At 51.3% G+C, this 24621-nt stretch overlaps 12 protein-coding genes across 12 annotated transcripts; 5 read left to right on the top strand and 7 right to left on the bottom strand.

Annotated features, from left to right (window-relative positions):
* Positions 1–258: 258 nt before the first annotated feature.
* Positions 259–3634, top strand: COCVIDRAFT_24873 (hypothetical protein; the record flags this gene model as incomplete). The annotated part of the gene is made up of 5 exons (XM_014703160.1): positions 259–954; positions 1004–2156; positions 2204–2793; positions 2842–3404; positions 3454–3634. The coding sequence occupies 5 exons, from the start codon at positions 259–261 to the stop codon at positions 3632–3634; spliced, it is 3183 nt and encodes a 1060-aa protein (XP_014558646.1).
* A 671-nt stretch (positions 3635–4305) lies between these two features.
* Positions 4306–5310, top strand: COCVIDRAFT_93955 (hypothetical protein; the record flags this gene model as incomplete). The annotated part of the gene is made up of 2 exons (XM_014703210.1): positions 4306–4381; positions 4451–5310. 2 exons carry the CDS (start codon positions 4306–4308, stop codon positions 5308–5310), a joined length of 936 nt encoding a protein of 311 aa, XP_014558696.1.
* A 999-nt stretch (positions 5311–6309) lies between these two features.
* Positions 6310–7412, top strand: COCVIDRAFT_14245 (hypothetical protein; the record flags this gene model as incomplete). The annotated part of the gene is made up of 4 exons (XM_014703127.1): positions 6310–6667; positions 6719–6917; positions 6965–7077; positions 7138–7412. 4 exons carry the CDS (start codon positions 6310–6312, stop codon positions 7410–7412), a joined length of 945 nt encoding a protein of 314 aa, XP_014558613.1.
* Positions 7413–8501: 1089 nt separating this feature from the next.
* COCVIDRAFT_35978 (hypothetical protein) lies at positions 8502–9616 on the bottom strand (the record flags this gene model as incomplete). The annotated part of the gene is made up of 5 exons (XM_014703209.1): positions 8502–8642; positions 8702–8817; positions 8869–8972; positions 9026–9215; positions 9268–9616. 5 exons carry the CDS (start codon positions 9614–9616, stop codon positions 8502–8504), a joined length of 900 nt encoding a protein of 299 aa, XP_014558695.1.
* A 1612-nt stretch (positions 9617–11228) lies between these two features.
* COCVIDRAFT_35977 (hypothetical protein) lies at positions 11229–12054 on the bottom strand (the record flags this gene model as incomplete). The annotated part of the gene is made up of 3 exons (XM_014703208.1): positions 11229–11369; positions 11425–11679; positions 11734–12054. 3 exons carry the CDS (start codon positions 12052–12054, stop codon positions 11229–11231), a joined length of 717 nt encoding a protein of 238 aa, XP_014558694.1.
* Positions 12055–13219: 1165 nt separating this feature from the next.
* COCVIDRAFT_93893 (hypothetical protein) lies at positions 13220–14621 on the bottom strand (the record flags this gene model as incomplete). Its single annotated transcript, XM_014703207.1, has 3 exons — positions 13220–13575; positions 13640–13991; positions 14043–14621. The coding sequence occupies 3 exons, from the start codon at positions 14619–14621 to the stop codon at positions 13220–13222; spliced, it is 1287 nt and encodes a 428-aa protein (XP_014558693.1).
* A 426-nt stretch (positions 14622–15047) lies between these two features.
* On the bottom strand, positions 15048–17264 carry COCVIDRAFT_14241 (hypothetical protein; the record flags this gene model as incomplete). The annotated part of the gene is made up of 2 exons (XM_014703126.1): positions 15048–17076; positions 17134–17264. The coding sequence occupies 2 exons, from the start codon at positions 17262–17264 to the stop codon at positions 15048–15050; spliced, it is 2160 nt and encodes a 719-aa protein (XP_014558612.1).
* A 359-nt stretch (positions 17265–17623) lies between these two features.
* On the top strand, positions 17624–18772 carry COCVIDRAFT_24866 (hypothetical protein; the record flags this gene model as incomplete). Its single annotated transcript, XM_014703159.1, has 3 exons — positions 17624–17728; positions 17787–18499; positions 18556–18772. 3 exons carry the CDS (start codon positions 17624–17626, stop codon positions 18770–18772), a joined length of 1035 nt encoding a protein of 344 aa, XP_014558645.1.
* Positions 18773–19093: 321 nt separating this feature from the next.
* Positions 19094–19333, bottom strand: COCVIDRAFT_93944 (hypothetical protein; the record flags this gene model as incomplete). The annotated part of the gene is made up of 1 exon (XM_014703206.1): positions 19094–19333. One exon carries the CDS (start codon positions 19331–19333, stop codon positions 19094–19096), a length of 240 nt encoding a protein of 79 aa, XP_014558692.1.
* A 78-nt stretch (positions 19334–19411) lies between these two features.
* On the bottom strand, positions 19412–19949 carry COCVIDRAFT_24865 (hypothetical protein; the record flags this gene model as incomplete). The annotated part of the gene is made up of 2 exons (XM_014703158.1): positions 19412–19830; positions 19892–19949. The coding sequence occupies 2 exons, from the start codon at positions 19947–19949 to the stop codon at positions 19412–19414; spliced, it is 477 nt and encodes a 158-aa protein (XP_014558644.1).
* Positions 19950–20421: 472 nt separating this feature from the next.
* COCVIDRAFT_35972 (hypothetical protein) lies at positions 20422–20830 on the top strand (the record flags this gene model as incomplete). The annotated part of the gene is made up of 3 exons (XM_014703205.1): positions 20422–20424; positions 20489–20683; positions 20810–20830. 3 exons carry the CDS (start codon positions 20422–20424, stop codon positions 20828–20830), a joined length of 219 nt encoding a protein of 72 aa, XP_014558691.1.
* Positions 20831–21610: 780 nt separating this feature from the next.
* COCVIDRAFT_93912 (hypothetical protein) lies at positions 21611–23449 on the bottom strand (the record flags this gene model as incomplete). Its single annotated transcript, XM_014703204.1, has 1 exon — positions 21611–23449. One exon carries the CDS (start codon positions 23447–23449, stop codon positions 21611–21613), a length of 1839 nt encoding a protein of 612 aa, XP_014558690.1.
* Positions 23450–24621: the final 1172 nt, after the last annotated feature.

Here is a 24621-nt window from a genome sequence, read left to right as displayed (position 1 = left end):
GTTAGTGAAGATAGCAATTGGCGCAGAGCTGGAGCATACTTTGGCTGTGTTGTGGAGGGGAGATGTTGCGGAGCTGTCGTCGCGGTGGTTCGATGAGAGCAGCTTCCCTACCCACACGCACATGTCTTGGCAGAGAAGGTCTGTGCGTCCTACTTTTTTGATCGCGCCCATAGCCATTCCTCGTCATTTCGTCGCATGAAAGCTACACCACCACATATCACCCCCCTCACCTAGAGCGCGCACACACACCCTCTCACCATGGATGACGACATGTTTGAAGTTTTCGAGGGCGGCCCCTCAAAGGACGCTGCACCCCGCAAGACCAAGAAGCGCCAGGCCAACGGCGATGTCAAGTCGCCAGTGCCTGTCGAAGATGCTACCATGTCGGATGCGCCCGCAGAAGCACAAGGTGGTGCAAACGAAAATAGCGCAGCCGAGACACTGAAAAAACGGCAGAAGCGTGATGCCGAGCCCGAGCCCATCGTTACCGACGACTTCGAGACTGAGCAATCGCGCGAGGTCGCTGCTGCTGCTGGACTGCAGGCACAGACCCAAGACGGACAGGCTGTAGTACTTTCACATCAGGTCCGACACCAGGTCGCCTTACCGCCGGACTACGACTATGTACCCATTTCTGAGCACAAACCCCCGACGGAGCCGGCGCGCACATGGCCCTTTGCACTGGATCCCTTCCAGCAGGTCTCTATTGCCTCGATTCAACGCAACGAGAGTGTCCTCGTATCAGCGCATACTTCGGCCGGAAAGACGGTCGTGGCAGAGTACGCCATTGCACAATGTCTTAAGAACAATCAGCGAGTCATCTACACCAGTCCCATCAAGGCACTCAGCAACCAGAAATACCGAGAGTTCATGGCAGAGTTCGGCGACGTCGGTCTCATGACAGGTGATGTCACCATCAACCCGACCGCCACATGTTTAGTCATGACAACGGAGGTGTGTATCGCGCAAAAAGCTTAGAGCTCGTAGATACTAACATTTGTAGATTCTACGATCCATGTTATACAGAGGTTCCGAAATTATGCGTGAAGTAGCTTGGGTTGTGTTTGACGAGGTGCACTACCTTCGCGACAAGTCAAGAGGTGTCGTATGGGAGGAGACTATCATTCTGCTTCCCGACAAGGTCCGCTACGTCTTTCTGTCCGCCACCATTCCCAACTCGATGCAGTTTGCCGAATGGATCACCAAAACCCATAGCCAGCCATGCCACGTCGTCTACACCGATTTCCGTCCAACCCCGCTACAACACTATTTCTTCCCTGCCGGCGCCGATGGTATACATTTGGTGGTTGACGAGAAGGGCGTGTTCCGCGAAGAGAACTTCCAAAAGGCTATGTCATCCATCGCCGACAAGGCTGGAACTGACGCGAAGGACTTCATGGCCAAGCGCAAGGGCAAAGGCAAGGACAAAAAGACCAATACAGGCGGCAACAGAGAGCAGACGGACATTTACAAGATCGTCAAGATGATCATGGTTAAGAGCTACAATCCCGTCATTGTGTTCAGCTTCAGTAAGCGCGAGTGTGAAAACTACGCGCTAGCCATGAGCTCCCTTGCGTTCAACGACGAATCCGAGAAGGCCATGGTCACGAAGGTATTCAACAGCGCCATTGAGATGCTTTCGGAGGAGGACCGGCAATTACCTCAGATCCAGAACATTCTTCCTCTTCTTCGGAGAGGCGTTGGCGTTCATCATTCTGGATTACTTCCCATTCTTAAGGAAACCATCGAAATCCTGTTCCAGGAGGGCTTGATCAAAGTACTCTTCGCGACAGAGACGTTCTCCATCGGACTCAACATGCCAGCCAAGACTGTTGTATTCACAAGTGTACGAAAGTTTGACGGAGTATCCCAAAGATGGGTTACACCTTCGGAATTCATTCAAATGTCTGGTCGAGCCGGTCGTCGTGGTCTTGACGATCGTGGTATTGTCATCATGATGATCGACGAGCAGATGGAGCCCGCTGTAGCCAAGGAAATTGTGCGCGGTCAGCAGGACAATTTGAACTCGGCTTTCCATCTTGGCTACAATATGATTCTGAACTTAATGCGAGTGGAAGGCATCTCTCCCGAGTTCATGCTGGAAAAGTGCTTCTATCAATTCCAGAGCACAGCTGGTGTCTCCAATTTGGAAAAACGTAAGTCTTACTCTCCATTAGTCCTGGTCATACATTGACAGTTATAGAACTTGAGGAACTCGAACAAGAAAAGCTCAACACCACCATCATTGACGAAGCCGCCGTCAAGGACTATTACAACCTGCGACAACAATTGGACACTCACACCAAGGATATGCGTGACGTAATTATGCACCCCAACTACTGTCTACCATTCCTGCAGGGTGGCCGGCTCGTCAAAGTTAGCTACAAAGATCATGATTTTGGCTGGGGTGCAGTTGTAGCATTTGCCCCTCGCAAAGCAAACAAGGGCGAAGTCCTACCACCTCAAGAGTCATATATTGTCGACGTTCTGCTCATCGTCGGCAGTGACAACAAGTTTGCTCCTGTAGTGAACGATGGTTTACCCCCTGGTGTCCGGCCACCTGCGCCTGGTGACAAGGGCAAGATGGAAGTGGTACCCGTAGTTCTCAACTGCATTGAGTCAATTGGTCACCTCCGCGTGTTCCTGCCAAATGATCTTAAGTCAACGGAACAGAGGAATAATGTTCGCAAGGCACTCAACGAAGTCAAGAAGCGTTTCCCAGACGGTATTGCCATTTTGGATCCTATTGAGAACATGAATATCAAGGATGAAAGCTTCAAGAGACTTCTAAGGGTAGGTGTCTACGGGCCACTGCTATAGTGCATGACTAACTTGACATAGAAAATCGAAGTACTGGAGTCTCGTCTCCTGTCCAATCCCCTTCACAACTCGCCCAGGTTGCCTGAGCTTTATAGCCAGTACGCAAAGAAAATTGCAATTGGTGAAAAGATCAAGAACACCAAAAAGGAGATCGCCAACGCATTGTCCGTTATTCAGCTTGATGAACTGAAGAGCAGGAAACGTGTGCTGCGTCGACTAGGCTTCATCGACGACACCGATGTCGTCCAGCTGAAAGCCCGCGTTGCCTGCGAAATCAGCACGGGCGACGAGCTAGTTCTCAGTGAACTGCTCTTCAACCGTTTCTTCAATGAGCTGACACCCGAGCAATGCGCCGCCTGTCTGAGTTGTTTCATCTTTGAGGAGAAGACACAGGAAGTGCCAGCGCTAAAAGAAGAACTCGCCAAGCCTTACCGCGAGATCCAGCAGCAAGCCAGAGTCATCGCCAAGATGTCGCAAGAGAGCAAGCTGACGCTCAACGAGGAGGAATACCTTAAATCTTTCAAATACGAGCTCATGGAGGTCGTGTTTGCCTGGTCAAAGGGTGCTACTTTCTCGGAGATTTGGTATGTTCGCCCAGCCGCTTGTACTTGATCCATAGCTAATGTGTTTCAGCAAAATGACCGATGTCTACGAAGGCAGTCTGATTCGCCTTTTCAGGCGACTGGAGGAGTTGCTCCGGCAGATAGCCCAAGCCGCCAAAGTTATGGGCAGTGAAGAGCTTGAGCAAAAGTTTACTGCAGCACTGGAGCTCGTTCGTCGGGATCTTGTCGCGGCCCAATCTCTTTACCTCTAACCTGATTTCTTGCGTCTGTGTCTTGTATAACATGGTATTGCTGAGTCTCTGTAAACGTTTTCGTTATTTAGCAGGTAAGTGCGGTATGTAGATGATGGCGTTCCCTTGTATGACATCTAAACGAAAGCGCCACAAAACGAACAAGCAAGTTTTTTCAGGTGCGCAAAAGGGGCATTCACCGCTTGGTCCTTCAAAAGGAGAGACTCCACAAGGTGTGTCCTGGGTAGAAATTGACTAGATCAGATGCCGCGGACCTAGTGCCGTGGCAGATGATCCCCCACGGATACATGATTCCCAGCATACTATGCAACTCAAGACGTGATATCGTGTGACATTGTTGTGATGATGAGGGTATTTGAATTGAATTAATCCGGGAATAAAGACCGTGCAACGCGAGGGGTTCCAAGGATGCACATAGCATAGGCTTTTACACCGGACAGCACGTGACGTGGTGCACGGTCGGTCTCCCAGCACGTACCATCTTGGGTTCTGCTGGGCATGGCTCTGCTTGTCTCCACCACCAACAACAACGCACCCGACACCGCCCAAATCGCCCACGCAACCAAAACATCACCTCCCGCGCCACCTTCTACGCATCATCACCCGCCGCCCGGTGTCCCGCAAAGCAGATCTGCGACTTTCACAGCGTTTGCGGGCCGTTTGTTGTCGCCATGAACGTACAATATCAGGCTTTCACGCCCCCTCACCTCTTGAACAACAACAACCGTCGCTCGCCCACTCGCAACAGTATGTCCACTCGCTGCTACCAAAACATCAACCACGGACCAGCAACTAATCTCAGACACTACTCTTCAGTCATGCCATCCTCCACTGCCGTGACGGGCCGCAAGCGGAAAGCCGACGATGAGGGAAGTGCCGGCGACGACGACCGCATGAGTGCATCCCCATCTACTTCTCCTGCCATCCTCCCCCGACCTGCGCCACGAGGCATGAAACGTATGCGAACCAATGTTTCCGGTCGACCACTCCCTCTGCCGCGCCTCCTCGAGACACTAAGCGCCGACGAGATGCGGAACCTACTCCAGTCCATTTGCCAGCGCCACCCAGATATTGGCAACGAAGTCGTCACCACAGCGCCTCGCCCCAGTATCCAATCAGCCATGGAAGTTTTGTCCAAATATGAGGCGGCGTTCCAGGGGGCATTTCCGTTTGGTAACCGTGCATCATCAGATTACGCATACAACAGGGTCCGCCAACAGCTTGACGATCTGCTGGACTCTCTCAAGGATTTCACGCCTCACTTTCTCCCACCAAACGAACAACAACCTGCCACCTCACTCGCCTTCTTGGATGGAGCCACCGAAATTCTCCATCGTCTTCCCAACTGGGATACCTACCAGCACAACCGACACAAACAGGAGGCATATGAAGAGATGGCTAAGGCATGGGCGATCGTCATTCGGGAGGCAGCAAAGAGAGCAGGTGGAATACAACTCCAGTATGGCGGATGGGATCAGAAGATTGCCAAGCACAATGAGGTCTCAGGTGGAAAGATGCAAGAGGCTGTCAATGAGCTGCGCGGGGGTCTTGGCTGGATGGGTGCCGAGACTGGCAATGCAACCACAGCTGGGCCTACTGATGCCATGTCGATTCGCCAGCAACTATTGAGCGGGAACTACGGAAGTGGCTCCTCCGCCAGCATAGGTGCATGGTAGATGCTCAGTCCAGTTGATGCTAACTCAAATGACAGCATCTACTGGTACTGCCCATCTCCATTTCCATCGGTGGCCCCTCACCACCGAGTCACTTTCTACCATCCATCTCGGCATTATTACCATTGCGATCTTCCAAACCTCACAGCCTGATCTACATCAGCAAATGATACCATTGTATGGAGGTATATTTCCATGATAACGACTGCATAGCGTTTCCTTCAATCTCTGTTTACGTACAATAGGCATCTGGCACATGGGCTTTTGATGCATAAGGCGTACTGGATGTGATCTCTTTGCGAGGGCTCGACATTTCATTTCTTAGGCTTGTGTTTCTCGCCTCTTCGGCGCAATGTTTTGTTAGTATCACCTGTCATGGATCCCTCGACATTTGAGCTCCTTTTTGACGGGCTGCGTTCTCTCCTTTGTTTGGTTTTTCTTGCTTCTGGGCATCAAGGCTTTGGATTGGAATAGGACCATGGTTAGGGAGGTGTTTTTGCGCAGGTGGTTCCTACCTGTAGTATTGATGAGTGAATAGAATATTCGTACATATGAAATCGCTGTCTCCTTGCCGTGAAAGCGTTAGTTTTGTGTGTTACCTGGTCATGAGGTACGGGGCATAGTTCTTAGCGCATGTTTGCTAATGGACACCTCTGCTTGCTTCTGCGGTGGTGTCGGTCACTCGTATTGGTAGCTGGACTCTGTCTCCAATATAAGCAAGCGCGGCGGTGGTGCATTGTCGTGCAGCCCAAGAATAGCAGTCACGACTAGCAACTACACGTCCTCACTTTCACTTCACACTGCTCACTCTTGACACTGCTGTAACACATACACACACACACACACACACACACACACACACACACACACACACACACACACACACACACACACACACACACACACATACAATCTCGCCACGTCCACTATACTTCGCTTTATATCTCACTGTCTTTCTCCATCTAACTCTGACGTATAAGTACGTCGTTTCTTCATAAAACCATGGCCATTACACGAGAAAACCCCCGAATCAAAGTTCACGTCGAATGCAACGGGGCACGACTACAAGAGTTTGACGAGGACGATGGCAATACAACCACCACTACTGTCACCAAATACGTCGAAGCAAAATCTGGCGCGGAATTTGCAGTCCAAGTTGAAGTCCATCAACCATTCCCTCGCTACGCTATGATTGTCAAGCTCTACATAGACGGCAACTCCGTTCGTTCGCGCATCATCGGCGATCACCAATATCAGAGTGCAAAAGGGAGCGTGAAGCGGGTGTTCAACACTACTGTTACAAAGATTGCGGACGGACAACGCACATTGCAAAAGTTTTGCTTCTCCGAGCTTCAGATTGGTGAGATACCTGCCGCCGGTTGAGCTGTGTCTGCTAACAAATGTAATTTAGAAGAATCATATGATTATAATCTAGGAGATGGTCTCATCAAGGACCTGAAATCAATTGGTGTCATCACCCTCAAAGCTTATTACATTGAGAATCTCCGAGAAGTGCGCTCCAACAGGAAATATATCGAAAAGAAGCAAACTGGTGTCGGTCCAATCCCAGAAAAGGCATTGAAAGGGCAGGCTTTAACACACTGGGCAGGGTATGTTCCTTTGATCTTTATAAACCCTATATTGATTCTTGATACAGGCTAGGCACGGAAGTCAAAGAGCCCTATATAAGCTCGAGCCACACAGACTTCGATTATGTCAATCTACAGCGACTACCCTTTGCCATCTTCAACTTTAAGTACCGCTCGAGAGGTATATGTCGCTTTCATGTAGACTTTCTTCTTGGAGTACACTTTGGCTAACAGGTTATAGCTGCCCTTCAGTCGCTACTCGTCATCCCGCGGAGCCCGTCTCCTCAACTCACTCAAGCCAAAGACAACGAGACGCATCTGGTCAACGCACCAGGGTCGAAACAGAACAGTCTCCTGACAAAAGTAAAGAAAGAACCAGGTCTCAAACGCAAGTACCCGATTATCCTTGGAGGTAGCGAGGAGGACGGTGAGGTATCATTCGTATCTGCAGCAAAGCGCCCACGACCCAACATCACCATCAACGAGAATGGATGCGAGATTATCGATCTTACGTAGAGCATAATCAGGTACCGTGGCGCGATGATGGCGGTCGCAGAGCACTGCTTTCATACATCCCGTTCTCGCCATATGGCTTATCAATGGCCTCTTTACGAGCTTAAAAGTTGCGCTCATCACCTGCCAGGGAACCACGTGGCACGTTTGTAATCGTTATGCTCTAGTGTAGTTTCTTTTAAATATAGTCTATATAATTACTTGCAGAAACCAATTGACACTCCCCATTAGCAACTCCAGCCCTGAAGTTGGTGGCAAGTGCACGAACATTGTTGTTCGACAACCAAATTATAAACAGCTACTCACTCCCTCAACCAAGAATCCAGGCGGTTGACTCATCATCATTAAACCAAATTATCCAGCTCCCAAAGCGAGTATAAAACCAGCTGTTCCTCCTGCCTATGCATTTCATTCCTCAAGGCGCCTTAACTCGTAACAAGATGCCCGACCGATGATGAGAGTTTGTCGCTGATAAGTATCAAGCCGACAAGTCAAGCTGAGGTCTACGACGAAGAGAGATAGCCTGTAGATTGCCAAACTTATAGCTGCGAGCAGTGAGAAAGCAACTGGTTATGGTATTTATCTTTTCTTTTATGCAATGGTATCCAGGCAGGCCAAAGTAGTATCTCCTTTAATCTAACAGAATGAAATCAAAACCAGAACAATGTGAGCTTGTTTAAGATGATCTTGTAGCGGATAGGTGGGGTAGAGAGTTTGCTATTTTTGAAAAAAAAATATATATATATTTATCCATCTCTATTCCTTTGCAAAAGTCTCGTTTGCGGTTGGCTAAAATTGTTTTGGCGATCATCTCATCGAATTCGAGGGACGATGCGAATTCGGTCAGCTGCAATGTGTTCCTTACACTTCCAACGACCGCAGTCACTTGTAGAGATTTATGTGAGTTGTTTACATTTGGAATTTTCTATTTTGGGTGTAAATAATTGAGGGAACATATCACTTAAAGTATGCCTAGCATAAAAGACATGTCCTCCCAGTCATCGACATAGCGTGTTCGTACCAGCAGAACACAGTGCGAGCCTCCTTCTTCACTCCACATATGACCACCTTTTTTTCGCATATACAGCGCTCTCACTCCAGTACAATGATCTCATCCTTATCGGTGGGTAGGCATCGACGCTTTGCACTCCTTTCCTCCACTAGTTTGACCTCGGAGTCCTCGTCATTCTCGGTACGGTGTCGTTTCATTACCGGCTTTTCTTCTTTCCCTGGCTGCATACAATTTGTTAGTCATGATTTTGCAAGTTCTGCTGACACAGGAAATTCGTTACGTGATAATCATCCAGCGGCTGAGCCTTGTTCACCATTGAAAGTGGGCTGGCGGAGCCCTTCTCTAAGGACACAGAATTCTGAAGCGGAGGGGGTATATGGAGCGACCGGAGAGCAGCTATGATGTGATTTTGTTAGGCTTTGTCTTTTCTGGACCAGTGTCGCATACCTTCAGAGCGATATTTGAATCGAATAACAGCAAATGGGCGGTCTCCATCGACATGATCGGCTTCCACCCACGTAACTGGTGCAATGCGTTCGAATGGGTCGAGTCTATTCGGCCAGTTAGCAGACTCGAGAAAGAGAGAAGTTACTTGGAGTTGTACTGTGTTTTGAGCGACACTGCCGAGCCTTTCAGTGCCTTTTCTGGAACCTTGTCATACTCGTGTATAGTTGGAGCCTTCTTGCCTGCACTTGAGACACGGATGTTGGTGATGCGATAGAAAGACACCGATATGTCGCCTGTGACTGCTAGCTGGTTCTGTACCGCTGTGTTTATTGTCTCCGTCTCTTCGTCTGTGAGGAACTTTATTAGGCCAGTCTGAAAAGATGGAGGGATCAAGCTTACGTGTGTCCAGAGTGGCAAACCGAAATCGCTGCCCGATGAAGAGATTTCCAATATGGGCACTGCTGGCACATGCATACCTTGATACCCCATGAAGACGGCCGACATAGTTGTCATGGATGTACTTGCGCATGCTGACCCCGTCAATGCTGACCTCTGCTTTGATGCCGTACTCCATGAATAAGCTCGGAGGGATGAAGTACTGGACGCCAAACTGCTCGCCTGCTTCTGACTGGATGTAGACTGTTTTGGTTTTAGAGCGTGCATCTTCGCCATCGTCGTACTCTGTCAGCCGGCACCCGTCAACAGTGACTTCAGCATATAAGCCGGGATAGGCAATGCTGGGCGCCATTTCGCAGTGTTGAATGGAAAAGGGAGCTTCTGAGAGGTCGAGAATTGGAATATGGAGGCATGCAGTGCGCAAGGTGCTTTCCTTGTGATAGGCAGGAGCGGCCTCAGTGTGTAAACAAACAGCTGTGTGGTCCATGTGTTGAAGGCAGTCACTATACAACTAACACCACTGAACTGTCTCATCTTCGTCATTCACGCCTAGATGCTGTTAACCCACCATGATTCACTTATCACTGATGATAGTTATATCCGCATGAGTCTTGGATGTTGGGCAAATACTCCACATCGCTTGTCATACAAAGCCGTCTTGTCTTCTAAAAGGTTTATGGCGATATCACGACAAACGACGATACTCGAGGCTAATGTAAAAAGAGCACATACATCCGCAACTATCATGCAGACATAAAAAACCCTCCTTCATTCCTAATAACAAGCATACAAAATATCAAAGACTACAGGCCGCTACTCCCACTATTAGTCTCTCTATGGCAAGCCTTACAAAGCCACTCGAAGAAATTTCCACATACGGACTGAAACTCCTAGAACCATTTATCCGCTCCCATACACCACCATAACCATTCAACCTCTCTCCTCCGACTACAAAAATTCCCCAATCTCACATAATCCCGACAATATCACCTCAGCACCCTAAAGCGACTACCCAACTTCCCCGAAACCCATCCATCCCTAAACCCAACTACTCTCCGTCTTACCCGCCTACCATCTCAACATCTCCCCTCTAACTCACACCTCCTACCCTTCCCACTCTCACTCCCATTCCAACCTCCTCACACCTCAAGCCAATGACGTCCCTCATATGACGTCTGCCAAGCCGCCCTCTCCAATCCCCCCCCCTTTTTAGGAGGTTTTGGTGCGTGGACAAGTGTGAGTGGGAAGCTACTAAACTACGCCCAAGCGCGCATTTTTTTTAACTTCCTCGCACTCGCCGCGGAAACCAAGAAAAGAGATGCGTTGAATTGGGTTAGCGTTGGTGAGTGCGGCAAGGAAGTGGGATGGGGAATTTTTTTTTTCCAAGGCAGAAACAAGTAGATGCAGAGATGGGGATGGGTGGTCATGGGAATTGTGCATTTCGGCCATGTACGTGTGTGTGTGGACGCCACGGTGGGAGATTGACGTCGGGGATTGACGGGCGGGATGGGATCTACGTTGCGGGTGTGTGGGGAAAGGTAGGTATGCGATGTGAAGGTGTCATGGTATTGTCGGGATTTCCAGCATGATTCGACATGGAACTACACTTTTGCAGGGGAGGGGGGAGGAGCTAAACGTCTAGTTTGTTCAATTAAAGTTTGTTTAGAACCAGAAAGAAAAATTGACAGGCATGTATCTTCTGCCAACTTCCATCGTAGCACACGCTTTCATCATGCCATTATCATGCGCTTTAAAATTTTCGTTACGTCGTACGTGTGTGTGTATCGCAAGTGGCCCACTTGTGAGGGAAGGAGGGGATGCTAACGCCCAAAGTTGATGCAGTGTCGTGCAATGCATATGCATGCTAAGAACAAAAACAAACGCCAAGAACGATGTGGTGCAAGGAAATTCGTTGACTGCGTGGGAAATCATGTGTCGTCTATAGTCCGGGAAATCTGCTCGCTTCAAATCTTCTCCGTCAGGGCTCCTTGTCCCATTAGTCTAGTCTCTCTGCTGGTTCGACGCAGGTAAGCCTGGAGAGAGAACATGGATAGCACAGTAAGCCCTAGAAGTACCAAGATGATTTGCATCCACTTGACTACAGTCTACTCTGATGTTAGCAAAAAAGCATTTCACAACATGTGATGATAAGGAACTTACAGCTTCGTTGCAAGCAACGCTAGCATTCTGCTTATCCTGACCAGTGACAAATCCGGGTTGAAATCGGCATGCGGCCATTTCTCGGGTGCAGTAGACGTTGGTATTCATTTTTCCACCCATCATCAGTCGCTCCTGAGTGCATCCCCATTGGTCGTTGCCCAGTTTCGTGTAGTGCAGTGCAAGCGAGACGATGGCCATGACCGCTCCAGCAAGGGACATGAAGACAAGACTGAGTATCCAGAACCGGCGTACAGTCTAGGTGTGAAAGTTAGATTTCTGATGTTTCCGTGTAAGAACTGAGACACCAACCGAGTTAATCAAGGCGTCCATTCCTGGTTTTCGCAGAGTGCTCCATGCGATAATGGCGATAACGGCCGCGGCCAAGTTCAGGCATCCCGATACAATTGTCGCATCAGTATCCGCGTCGGTAAAATACACAATTGTCGCATCCGTCACAAACTGCCTCGCTCGCTCATCGAAGTCAGAGGTGGTAACGAGAACGCCTCGCGGTACAACCCAGTCGGTTAGGATCCAGTAGTGCGTTGTCAAAGCCACCGAAACCACAGATGTGAGTAGGTAGAGTATCGACGGTACCAAAGCCAACTTGAGAATAACGTCGAATCGCAACATGTTGGCGTATGTGCGCAAGAATCGGACCTGGCACAGGACGTGCAGGCAACGATAGCAATGCAGAAGAGTAATCCAGGTTCCAGGGTGTCAACAAAGAAGGCAGGTATGTACTGGAGGCACGGGTACCACGTCGCTAAAATAAGAGCGACAGGCTCGACTCGGGTTTCCTGCTCGCAGCCATATCGACGCCCAAAAACGGAGAACAGAAAAGCTTGTCTAGGGCTCGGCACACCGCCACGATCCGCTCATTGAGGTACTTGGCCGTGTCAGCGCAGTGTAGCGCTACACTGGAACCATGAGTATTCCGGACGGGCGCGAGCCATTGGACATGGCCAAGAAGGGATGAGGCGTACGCTTGGCGAGACGTGTTTCGCGCCTATCTTGCGGGTGGAGTCTGGCGTTAAACAGAGCGCCCCAGCCACTCCGACGTGGCCCTTCACCGCACACCCGGCAAATTCAAACCCGGCCCCTCGATGCTTCAGCGTGGAGTCATAAAATAGGGATGTCGGAAAGGTCTTATCAGGGGTCTCTGTTGGCAGCGTGTGAGTGGTAAGGTCGTGGAGTTGGTGGCTAAGTTTGGTTGGCAACAGAACGTCACGATACCCCGCGAAGGAAGGAGCCGGAACCACCGTGCAAATATTGCCAAGTCCTACGGACCGCTCAGGTTCTGCCGTTTATCCCGGCACGATTCGCCTTTTGGCATACACATACGTCTAGATCACGATGCTGGGTGGGCAAGCGACGCAGGTACAATGGCTGTGTGGGGGACTTGGACATGACTAGATCGCCTTGGGTGCGCCATGTGCCTTGATTTCTCTCCCAGCTATTCACCATTTTTTCATGACGATATCCCCGCATACCCTCATCCCTTGCGGGACACTGGCTTCCATGAGATCATGTTCAACACGACCTGCACCCGTTCGTGCCGTGGGTGCGCTTGGCTTGATACAGTCATCCGCCCCGGCCATCGCGGTATGTATAATACGAGCAGATAAACACTTATGCAGGTAGTGAGTACATTTTTTTAGCCTAGTTAAAAGCCTCATGCACGTCTTAGTCAGTATTGGTGATTGCTCTTATTAGAAAGCAGCCCAGCCACCATAATTTCTGGAATATGTATTCCCCGTCGGACGAATCTTCAAGTCCGTCATATTGCCTTGTCGCATCAGAAGCCAAAGTTCATGACATCTTCCTCGGACTTCGTTGCCCAAGTCCCACCATGGAAGATATGCTCCCGCACCACGTGCTTCCCATCAGCACTCTTTTTTACAATATGCGATGAGTTCGTACCATCAGACTCTCCGATTCTCTCAAGGCTGCCATCGAGTTCTACTAGTTCACGAGGTACTACCTCCGCAGCTGAACCAGGGCCAGCTGGCGTGGGATCGACATAGAAGACGAGATATGGAAGAGAAGCGGTACTGGGCCGAAAGACTCTGATCTTTGAAATGAATCGATTGCCACCGAGTTGTTTCTTGTGCTGTAAGAGGAAGTATCCGACCCATCGTCCAATCGGTGACCCTAGTCCATCAGTCAGCATTAAAACCCAACTGTCAATCACTTTAGTACTACATGAACTACTAACCCAAGATTGCTCTGCCCCCAACCGTATCCATGGTAAAGTCACTGCCTGGCCAGACTTTGGTCTCACTCTGAGGAGGCTGCAGTGTTCCAAGCGCTGTTCTGATCATATCTCGAGAAGTTGGGTTCATGATCTGTGTCACAAGGAGGTACTTGACATCAGCAATGTTGGAGGCACCAGCTCGGTTCCAGACAGCCCATGCTATATCCGAGGGTGTACCAATATGAGGTAGCTCTTCGGGGAGTGGTTTTCGGAACCAGGTGAATTTTTCGGCGCAGAAACTCAAGCTCATGATGTTCATGAGGACGACGAGTCCGTTTGGATTAACAGCGAACTCGTATGTAGCACCTGTTGCCTGCATTAAATATCAGTCAGCAATATCCTTGTCGAATAGTGATCTGCAAACACTTGCCCTATACTCCTTACCGCACACATCGTAGTACTGGTTTGACTCAAGAGGGAGAGAACCATCCGGGAGCCTTTTGATAGCAGGACCGTCACGATGATTGATCTTGAAACATTTGTTCGGCCCACCGTCTTTCTCTGCCTTGGTGTCCAAGCCTAGCTCATCAAAGGCAGGCTTGATACCATGATACGCGTCAAAGTCACACTCTTTTTCAACCTCTTTCCTCAACTTCTCGCTGTCGTCGAAGCCCCACCTTGCCAGATCCTCCCGCCCATCGCCATCAAAGGGACTTTGACATGTCTCTTGAAAGTTGGGAAAGTCCTTGAAGAACCACCGGGCGATGCTGTCTTTGGACTTCATGGCCGCATCGAGCGTACGTCCGATTTCAGCAGACTTTTCGAACTTGGTTGGTTCGGCAAAAGTATGAGCTTTGGAGGAAGAGTTTGAGTTAACAGAGGCAGCATCGACGAGAGTGAAGTTGACATGGGTGACGTGTTCAGGTAATGGGCACGGAGACACTACCACGCGAGCACTGGCGAGAGTGGCTACCAATACAGCAAAGACGAATTGGAGCTTCATCTTGAAGTAGAAGGAAGAGAGTAGGCCGATTCTCCTACTACTTGAAAGTTGACTCGTTTATAGAGTAGTGGTTGGAGGAAAGATGGATCTGCTTAAGTACCTACAGACTTGGCTGGGTGAAAGTGAAGGTAAAGCAGGAGCGAGTGGTCAACGTGGAAATAACGCTTCAGCAGCTGCAAACGGCCAGGTGATTTTGAGATCACGATCAAACGAAGCTTTCATTACGTTTCCACAGATAGGTGTCACGCTCAGGCGAAGCACGCGTCTTGGATTCATTTAGATAGGCAGCATAGACGCAGGAAGTGGTAGTGAGTGCGATGAAGAAATCGTATATTCAGCGTGCATTCACTACATCCAACCAATAAGACTGTTGATGCTAGGTGAGCGAACTCCAAGTGTGCCCCTTTTATTTTAGATCATACATGTTTATACAAAGTCAAATACATCACCCCTGTCTGCAATCATCTTGCCCACTCTCTTTGTGCCAACAATCCTTTCCAACTCCATCTTTTCCCATTTTGAAAAACACACCCTGACACTAGCTTCTGCTCTACTAATTTCGGCCCGTTCCAGAGTCTTGCCAATAAAGCCTACCACTTCGTCATAGAATATCGGGTTCTCTGGCACACCATAGAACACAACCCGTTTGACACCCCGAATCTTGTAGCGGTGAAAATGGTGCGCACGACCCGTGTACAGCAACAGTGAGTGCTTTCCGTTCATAAAGTGTGAGCGGGCTTTGCGCACATCGGTCACATCGGTATATTCGCTGATTGAAGCATATGAAAAGTCCGAGTCGACGAGCGAGTTGCGCACGCGGACAAAGTCCAGGTAGGATGGAATGAAGATCAAAACACCCAAACCACCCTCTGGCGGCCTCGGCATGCGGTTGATCGATGGTAGGATGGATGTGTTGAAGTATTTAAAGCGCGCGTCTGGATCGGTAAGATGGGACGGTGAGTCGAAACGCACGAACGTCTGCTTTACGCCGTACGACATTGTTTCTATCAGACCATCTGTGTTATCGGCAGTGTATTTTAAGCGCCCGGCTACATTGCGCATGTGCTTGTTGTACAGAGTGTTGATCTTTGGTGTCAGGAACGCGGAGAGCACGATGGTCTGTCGAATATGTGGTGCGTGTCCGTCTAGATACCACGAACGCACCCGTGAAAAGTCGCAGCCGTGAGAATCCTTTGGCTGGAGATTCAGGTGCTCAAAGACGAACTCTGTGTGGTCCCAGTTTTGCATGAGGGTAGCATCCGCTTGCTCCATAACTACCATCTCGATGGATGATAGGAAGTCGTAGTCCCGCTTCTTGGGGTCACCAGACTCGATTGCTCGACGCAGACCGAGAGTAGAAGCAAAGATGATGTCGGAGTTGTAGAAAGTTGAGAACAACTTCAGTGTCTTACGTGTTAACTTGACGCCGATGCGGAACTCGTTTTCGTCGTTGCCTTCGAATAGTTGGCGGAAATCTGCGGGCTTGTCGTCCGAAAATTTGTCTTCTGGCAGTGAAAAACTGTCGAGAAATCGCTTCTTGTTTTCTTGCTGTTCAAAGTCGTAGAGTTTGGTGATGGAATCCAAGATGCGTACACAAGCCTGCTTGGTCTCAAGAAGGAACAGTATCTTGGGACGCGTAAAGCCCTGGTCGCGGTATTCGGCATCGTCGTCGTCGCCTGCAGCTGCCAACTTTGCGTTGTTCTTAAGCACTCGGTCGCGGGTCATGAGAATATGATTCAGCGCATGCAGACAGGTGATGTCTCGAAGGCGGTTAGCGTTTTGTACTGTTCGCGCGCCGAACAGCAGGTCTTGGTAGCCGAACAGGGACGGTGCAATGGTTTGTTCGGCTGGGTCAAAGCCTCCGACTTTCTTGTGCGCATTCTCCACCAGTCGAGCCTTTAATTGTAGGTCGCGAGTGCTCTTCACTCTCCTTAAGGGTGGCTGGACCTCGTCGCTCGGGACTTGGAGAATGCCAAAACCCTTTGCACTGCCTGATGCCGTGCGCAGTTTATGCGATGACCATTGGTTCGCTGCTATCCGTTTCAGCCGTGCTGCCAGTTCGTTCTCGTCTGGATTTGCAAAGTGTTTCTCGTAGGCCTTCTCCAGCTCTTGTTCCTTGGTATCATCTCCGTCTGCTTGGTCGTCGTCGGAATCGCCTTGCTCTGCCTCGTCCTCACGGTCATTCGCATTGGCTTCAGGGTCTTCCAGTTGGTCGGTGTCTTTGGCAACGGCCTGTTCTCGTTCGTGATCGTGCTCAAGCTTCCGCCTCTTTTTCCGGGGTTCATCTGAGCCAGTATCGCGGGCGGAGAAAGATTGGAGGAGAGCTGCGTAGGCGTTGGCGGCTGGCTGAGCCTCTTCCTCCTCCTCCTCGCCATCATCGTCTTCGGAAGCACCGCTGTCGGAGCCTTCAGATTCGCTTTGTTCAGAGTCAGATGGTGCACGCATGTTGACATTCCTTCATTTGACGGTTAGCATGTAGACGACCCTCTCTGTAACTAATATCCGTACTCACGAATCTTCGACCTCGTCGGCGGTCCTTGCAGCAGCGAACCCCCCTCTACTACCGCCTCTTCCCCTTCCTCTTGCGCCACCTCTACCTCGTCCTCTGCCCCGGAAACCACCACGGCCTCTGACGGGCGCCATAGTCGCTATGCGCGCGATTGTCGGATGCGCCTGGTTATAAGGATGGAGTCGATGACGCAGGGTTTTTTGAATGGATCCAGGATATACACCTACTTGGTGTCCCCAAAGTACTGCTGGTGTCGCGCAGCAATTAAATTTTCCGAGTCGCTATAGCGCGTCAGTTAGATGCGCCTGTAGTTCAAGGGTCCCACCAGAAAATATATCGACATGGCCCGTGCAAGCGAACTGCCGCACCTGCCCAGATTTCGTGAAGAATATCGACGTGCCCCACCAACCACATTGTCATCTTTGATAGCCGCCAGCGCCTCAACACCACGACTACGTCCACGATCACCGCCGCCCAGACGACAATCGCTATCATGGCCGAGAACGACTCTTTCCTCCATCTCGCGCGTCCCCTCGGCCCTGCGCCTCTGGGTGCCCAGCCATCGACTGCCCCGCTGAACGTCGCCATCCAGCCCCAGGTATGCGACCATTGCAGTGAGAGGCCGCCAGCTTCGCTCTCTGACCCGCTGTGAACAGGCCGTCTTCTCCATCCTCGACCACGCCCTCCGCCGCCCCGCCGATCAGGAACGCGTCATTGGTACCCTCCTCGGCACCCGCAGCGAAGACGGCACTGAGATTGAGATCCGCAACTGCTATGCTGTCCCCCATACCGAGACGGCCGAGCAGGTCGAGGTTGACATGGACTACCAAAAGCAAATGCTTGCTCTTCACCTCCGCGCCAACCCCCGCGAAGTGCTCGTCGGCTGGTACGCAACCAGCAGCGACCTCAACACCTTCTCTGCTCTCATCCAGAACTTCTACAGCCAGCAGGGCGACGGAACATGGCCACACCCCGCTGTCCACCTGACTGTCTCAACTGTTCCCGGCCAGGATATCGAGTCCAAGACATACATCTCGGCACCCATTGGCGTCACTGCCGAGCGCGCAGCCGACTCTTGCCTGTTCATCCCAGTGCCCCACGAGATCAAGTACGGCGAGGCCGAGAGGTCGGGTCTGGAGCTCATCTCATCCGCAAAGGACAGCGAGGACCGGTCACAAGAGGTTATGACCGACCTGGATTCATTGGAGCGCGCCATCCAACATGTTCTTGACATGCTTGAGCGCGTGTCCACCTACGTTAACAATGTTTTGGACGAAGAGGCCGAGCCTTCATCCGCACTGGGCCAGTTCCTGATGAACGCACTCAGCTTAGCACCCAAGGTTGAGCCTGCTGACATTGAGCGCGACTTGTACGTTGAGACACAGTTTTTCTTAAATGGTATCTGGCTTTGCTAACATGTAGCAGCAACGCACACATCCAGGATGTCCTTGTGGTATCATACCTCGCAAACACAATCCGCACACAAATCGACCTCTCCAACCGCCTGGCAACAGCAGCGCTGACCATGGGTGGTGGTGATGTTCTTGGCGGCGAAGGCAAGAAAGATGGCGAAAACAGAGGCAAGGGAGGTGACCGACGAGGCGGAGGCAAGGGCAGGCAGCAGAGGGAACAAGAGGCTTGAGCGTGCCTAAAAAAGGGATACATTGCAAGGAGTTTGGCGTTTGGCTAACGCGTTATTCTAGACGGAGTCAAGCCTCTAGCAACAAAGGGCGTGGGAATGCCCGTTTCTAAATGGTTGATAGATTCAGCATCGAGAATGCGGGCGGATCTTGGAGACGTGGAAACTTTCGTGGATTCAAGGCATGAATGGCAGCCATGACAAATGATGATGATGACGACCACGAAAGATGTTTTGGGTGGTCGAGCTGCAGGCTTGTTTGCTCCCTGTTCAAACAGAAAAAAAAGCCTTTTGCCTAGTAAAAGCGCTGTATACCTAGTAGTTTTATTTGACGCGGCCGCGGTGGTTAGAATTATCACTACGCTGAGGCGTATGTTGGAACGTGGAATGCCAGATATTTTGACCTGCTGAATTACTTGCATTGCGAGTATGACGTCTGATGAGTATTGTATCTGCTGTATGTATGAATAAGTGTCTATTTGGCAATAATAACCAGATTACGAATTCGTAGTGATTCAATTTCCATTCTTTGGGGGTATTATTTCCTTGTACTTGACCATCCATGCATACCATTAACGCACAATCTCCCATTCCCTCTCTCTCTCTCTCTCTCTCTCCCTCGTTTGCAGTAAACAATCGTCCTCACGCAGCCTTCCCCTCTTCCCCCTCCCTCCTCTTCTTCTTCTTCTTCCTCCTCCTCTCCTCCTCCCCCTCCTCCTTCCTTCCCTTGCCCTCTCCATCTTCCTTGGCCTCGACCCTCTCCGCCACCCTCTCCCTATCCGCCAGCACAGCCCCCTCATCCGTATCAAACGCCTTCCTCTTCCTCTTCAACTCCTTATCCGTCTCCAGCATCTCGCTCACCCTGCCCAACTTACCCGTATCCCTGCGTAGCATAAACTTGAAATCGTCGAGTTTGATTTTCGCGCGCCGCGCGTGGTGTGCGACCGACGCGGCTTCGTGGCAGGTTTCGATGATGTAGTCTGTTATTATTTCGTCGAGCACGCGGACGGTTTCGGGGAGCGGGTAGTCGTTGTCGCCGAAGGCGAGGAGGAAGGCTTCTACTGTTGTTGTTTTTTTGTGTTAGAGTGGATATGTGTGGGAAGGGAGTGGGGGAAGATGTACAGTCTTGGGTAGGGAATTGCTGGCCTTTTTGGCGCAGACGCATACGCGGTTCTGTCATGTTTTTTGCGGCCAAGTCGCGCGCGCGAAAGGTTGTCGACGACCACTCCAACTGCGACGGCGGCGGTAAGTGGATGAGTTTTTTTTCGTATCTAGCGCGTCGGAATACTACTGTATATATTTTTTAATCCCCGCGTTTCAAGTGATAAAGTTGCGTACAACTATCACAGCAATGTAACAGGTTGTTCAGTCGTCGCAATCAAACGCAGCCCAGACCTGCAATGACGATCCCCAAAGGGCGGGTCAGCGCCGCGCACTGGCCCCCTCCGTCACTCCGTCCGCCGCGGGAAACCCACCCACAAACTCACCCAACATTGTGTTTAAACCTGTGTTATATGCAATAAGGTTACTGCGTTAATTCCGGACTTCACCTTCATACTAGGCATCCCCCCACCACCTTTTTCCCTTTCTCTCTTTCTCTCTCTCTCTCTCTCTCTCTCACCACAAACTCCCTCCTCAAGCATCGAACAACCATGGTACCTTCCCCTCCCCTTCTCCCTCATATCCTCCCTTTCCTCAAGTTAACACAACCCCACACAGACTGCCCTCTTCAACTTCCAATCCCTCCTCCTCGTCATCCTCCTCACAATCTGCACTTCGACATACGCGCACTCGGTGTTCCCCGGTATCATCGATCGAAACAAGGAAAATTGGATTGTGTCGCCGTTGTGGAAGGCGGCGAGGGTTGGCGAGAGGTTGAGTCCGTATGTTAGTATTGCGTGTGTGGTTATGGCTGTGAGTTTTTCTTTCTTTCTTTCCTTGCTTTCTTTACTTGTTCGTTTTTTTGCGGCATGGTTTTGGGGATGAGGGAAGGGTGCGAGTGTTTAAGAGGGAGAGTTCAAATGACTGACGGAGAAACAGGCGCTCGAGTTTATGGGATGAAAAGGTGGGAAATGTGGGATTTTCTCTGTGAAGGAGGTTAAAGAGCGGGAACTGTGCCATGTTTAAACAGCAGGATGGTAGCCACCATGGGCGTTTTTGAAAGCGAGGCGTTATGGGGTAGTGTTTTGATATAATATCCAAGAGCATATCGTGGCATCATCTCTACCAAACACATGTCATCTCTCACACCAACACCAACGCCAACACAAAAACTCAAATCACAAACACTTCAAGAAAAAAAAACAAGTCTAAAGTGCAGAGCGTCATGAGATTAAAATATATACAGGGCAAGCGAGATTTCACTCTCGCAGACTTTTGCTGACCCGTTTGAAAGCCAACCGTGTATTTGGGGAGCACAAAAGCAAGAAAAAGTGTACCAGCACCCCGAAATCCATCTAAACCACCCCAGTAGCAAGTTTCCAACCAAAGAAGACCAATTGTTCCATACAGGGGATGATAATACACGACGTTTCCAGCGCCTTAACTCAACACCTCTGGAGGCGCGCGTGAGATGAGATGTCTGACTGATTTTGTTGAATCATGAGAACAAAACATAAAAAGACAGAGCAATACAAAAAAAGACGAAAAGCAGAACAATTCCACTGTCCTGACCAGCGGACCTCCATGTCCATTGCTGGCACCCGTGTATAATGAAGAAAAAGAGAGGGAAAAAAAGAGAAGAATAACATCGTTCAAGGACATGGGCATTATTGGGGGGAAAGGGGGTGAGGGGCATGGAAACATTAACAGGACAAGCCGGACCTAACTCGCTCGTCCTGCTTAATGCTCACGACTGCCCTCACCCTTTTCAAAACACCCGTGCAGTCCTTGCCGAGAGCCCCTACGTTCTTGCACACCTTCAACGTCGCTCGAGTCCTCGACCATGACGTGAGTGTCAAGAGCAAGGTCAGGTTGGCTGTGCGCATCATCCGCATCGTCGTCATCATCGTCATCATGATCGCTGACTAGACCCGGGTTAGACTCGACTGTGTGAGGGCTGAGGTCTACGGGCGAGCGTGGCATGTCATCGTGTCCTTGAGGCTTGATGGGAGATGGGAGAGACATGGGAAGGCGTGCATGGCTTGGATGAGAACCTTTCTTACTGCCAGCCCTTGGCGGAGTTTTGCTTGCAGGAGCACTAGCAGGAAGACGGGCCAGGTGGGGAGCAACGGTTGTTACCGGCGTCGGCGCAACACTAGTATCTGCACTGTCGTCATCCGAGGTGTCTATCGCATCCAGATCAATCTTGGACCGGGCCGTCTCCAGCATCTCCTTGAAGTCACCTTGAGCACCGCTGTTTTGGAAACGGGCTGCCAGGTAAGGGGTTGACGATGTCTTGATGAAGCTAGGAGGCGGGGCAGATTTGGACTCGTTGGATGATGGAGTTTTCAGCTGACGATGCACCTGTGGAGCGTGTGCAGCGGGTACGGCCTGAGACGCGAGCGGGTGAACAATACCAGAAGTAGCCGGGGTAGGAAAGGAGACTGCCGGCGTTGCTGCAGGCATGCTGGCAGGTTCACTCGCAGTAACAGGATTGGTGCTGTCGTTGGACTCGACAGGTACACCGCAGGCAATGGCTGCAGCATCGTGGCTCTTGAAGACTTGGTTGTGCTTGATACGACAGTGGTTGAGGAAGCCCTGGGTGTTTGAAAAGTTGCTATGTCCGCACTGAGCACAGTAGAGGCGCACCCACTGACCGTCGGTGGATCGCTTGTGCAATAGAGGATCTATCTTTGGCGCTGGTGCTGGAGTTTCACCAAGAGGGGTGAGCTTCAACATTCCAGTCGAAGTTCGCGACGTGCGGCCTCTGTGAGCTGAGCCGTAGTCAGCAAAACTGCCGCGCGTCGTCCTGCCCTCACCAGTGCCGAAGTAACCTTGAGCCTGCTGGGCGAGTGCACGCTCAGAGACGGGATCAAACTTGACGTCCGAGATGAGCCATTTTGCGTAGTGGCGAGTGTAAGGGCCGTCAGTGACTCCCCAAGGCGCAGCATACTGTGGCTGAGTGTAGCCTGCGCTGGGCTGCAGAGACGGACCTACGCCGAGGCTGACGTTGACATCAAGACCCTCTGTGCCTGGGAAGGGAATGATGGAGCAGCGCCTGAGTTGCTCTAGAGAGACTTGGCATTTGGCTAGCTCCTGTTCAATCAAGCGGAGTTCGTTGTGCTTGAGCAAAATCTCGTAGTTGATTTGGGCCTCAATAGCTTGCTGCACAGGGGTTAAACCAGAGTCCATGGAGGTGGTGGTAGTGGATGCAGGCGTGGCGGTGGAGGTTGGTTGAGCAGGCCGTTGCGGAGGGGCTGAGGGCTTGCTCTTGCTCTCCTTTGTTGCAGGCAGCGCCTTTGGTCTGGCGTCGGCAACGTGGGCAGCAGCAGAGGCAGCAGCAGGTGCAGTTTGCACCGACGGCTTCATGTCACCGTGAGCATCTTTCCACTTCTTTACTACATGCGCGTGGTGCGCGGGCGAAGGCTCAGGACTGTCTGTCCTCTTCCGCTTGATCTTGCTCATAAAGGCTGGCATGTCGACGACGGGCAGCGGCCTCTGCTTGTGCAGGGCAGACTTTTCCATGATTTTGTCGCCAGGCGACTCGTTACACCATGGGAGGCGGAACATGGACTGCATTGTGAGAGAGGAGAGAGCCTAAAAGCAACAGAGGTCATCTGTCGTTGTGAGGGGCGTGTGCATCCAAGTCGGGGAGCTAGTGGAGCTGCGAGATGACGTTGCAGCAGTGGCAGCAGCGAGCGCGCAAGTCGGAGGCAGCACTTGCGCAGGAAAGACGGGGGATATTAAAAGGGGTTACGGGGATTTGAACAGTGTGCGAAGGAGTGCAGGAAGAGAAGCAACCAGCAGTTAAGCCGTTGCGATGATGACGTGGAGGGCAAGAGGCGCGCTGATCGGGCCACTTGATAAGGAAGAAAACAGGCGCACCAGCACGACGACAAGTCTGGGGGGGGAGCGGGCAGCAGAAGCCGTGGATCCAGGAGGCGTCGGGGGGGATTACAGAGGGTGAGTGCTACAAGAAGCCGTGGTGAGGCGTTGTGGTGGTGATGGTGGGGGGGAAGGGGGGAGAAAGGGCGAGAAGGGGGTTGTGGTGGGGAGGGGGGGTTGAGGGTGAGGTGCCAGGCGGCGATGATGTTGTGATGAAGGGCGACAGTGACAACGAAGGTCTGGGGGGGGGCAGAGGGAGGGCGGCGGCGGCGAAGGCAGACACGGACACACAGACACAGACACGACGGGGCAAGCAATGAGAGCGTTTCCGCAGGTATGGGCTGCACCAAGCGGCACTAGCAGGGGTGCCCCGGCTCGAGCGCCCATTTGGGGCCTGGCGCGGAAGTCGCAGTCGCTGTGGTCTCAGAAAAGCAGGCAATCCGGTGATAGCAAAACGCAGGCGCAAAAAGAACAAAGTAAAAAAAGGCTGGCGAAGCTGGCGACGCTGGCGACGCTGGCCACTCGACCACGCCTCCCCGCTGCCTCACTGGCGGCCGCTGCACGCCCACTAGGCATTTACTTTTGCGCCCCCCAGTCCGCGCGCCCCGATATAAGTACTACTTACATGGGCCAAATGGATGGAGCGAGCGAGTGCGAGGGATCCACGGCCAAGTCGCTCACCGAGCCAAGGGCGCGCGTCGGCTGAGTCGCTGCCAGCAAACGTCCAACGACTCAAGTTGCGTCTCAGCACCGTCATGTCATGGCCCGCGGGACTTTATTGCAGTATGCGCTGACATGTGCTTTCTATGTGCATCTACTGTGTGTGTGTGTGTGTGTATGTACTTACCAGCTCGCTACCGACAGCC

This window comes from Bipolaris victoriae, assembly GCF_000527765.1.
Source record: "Bipolaris victoriae FI3 unplaced genomic scaffold scaffold_24, whole genome shotgun sequence".
In the NCBI taxonomy this organism is placed as follows: domain Eukaryota; kingdom Fungi; phylum Ascomycota; class Dothideomycetes; order Pleosporales; family Pleosporaceae; genus Bipolaris; species Bipolaris victoriae.
The sequence above is the reverse complement of the archived record's forward strand: the minus strand, read 5'-3'. Positions and strand labels throughout refer to the sequence as shown.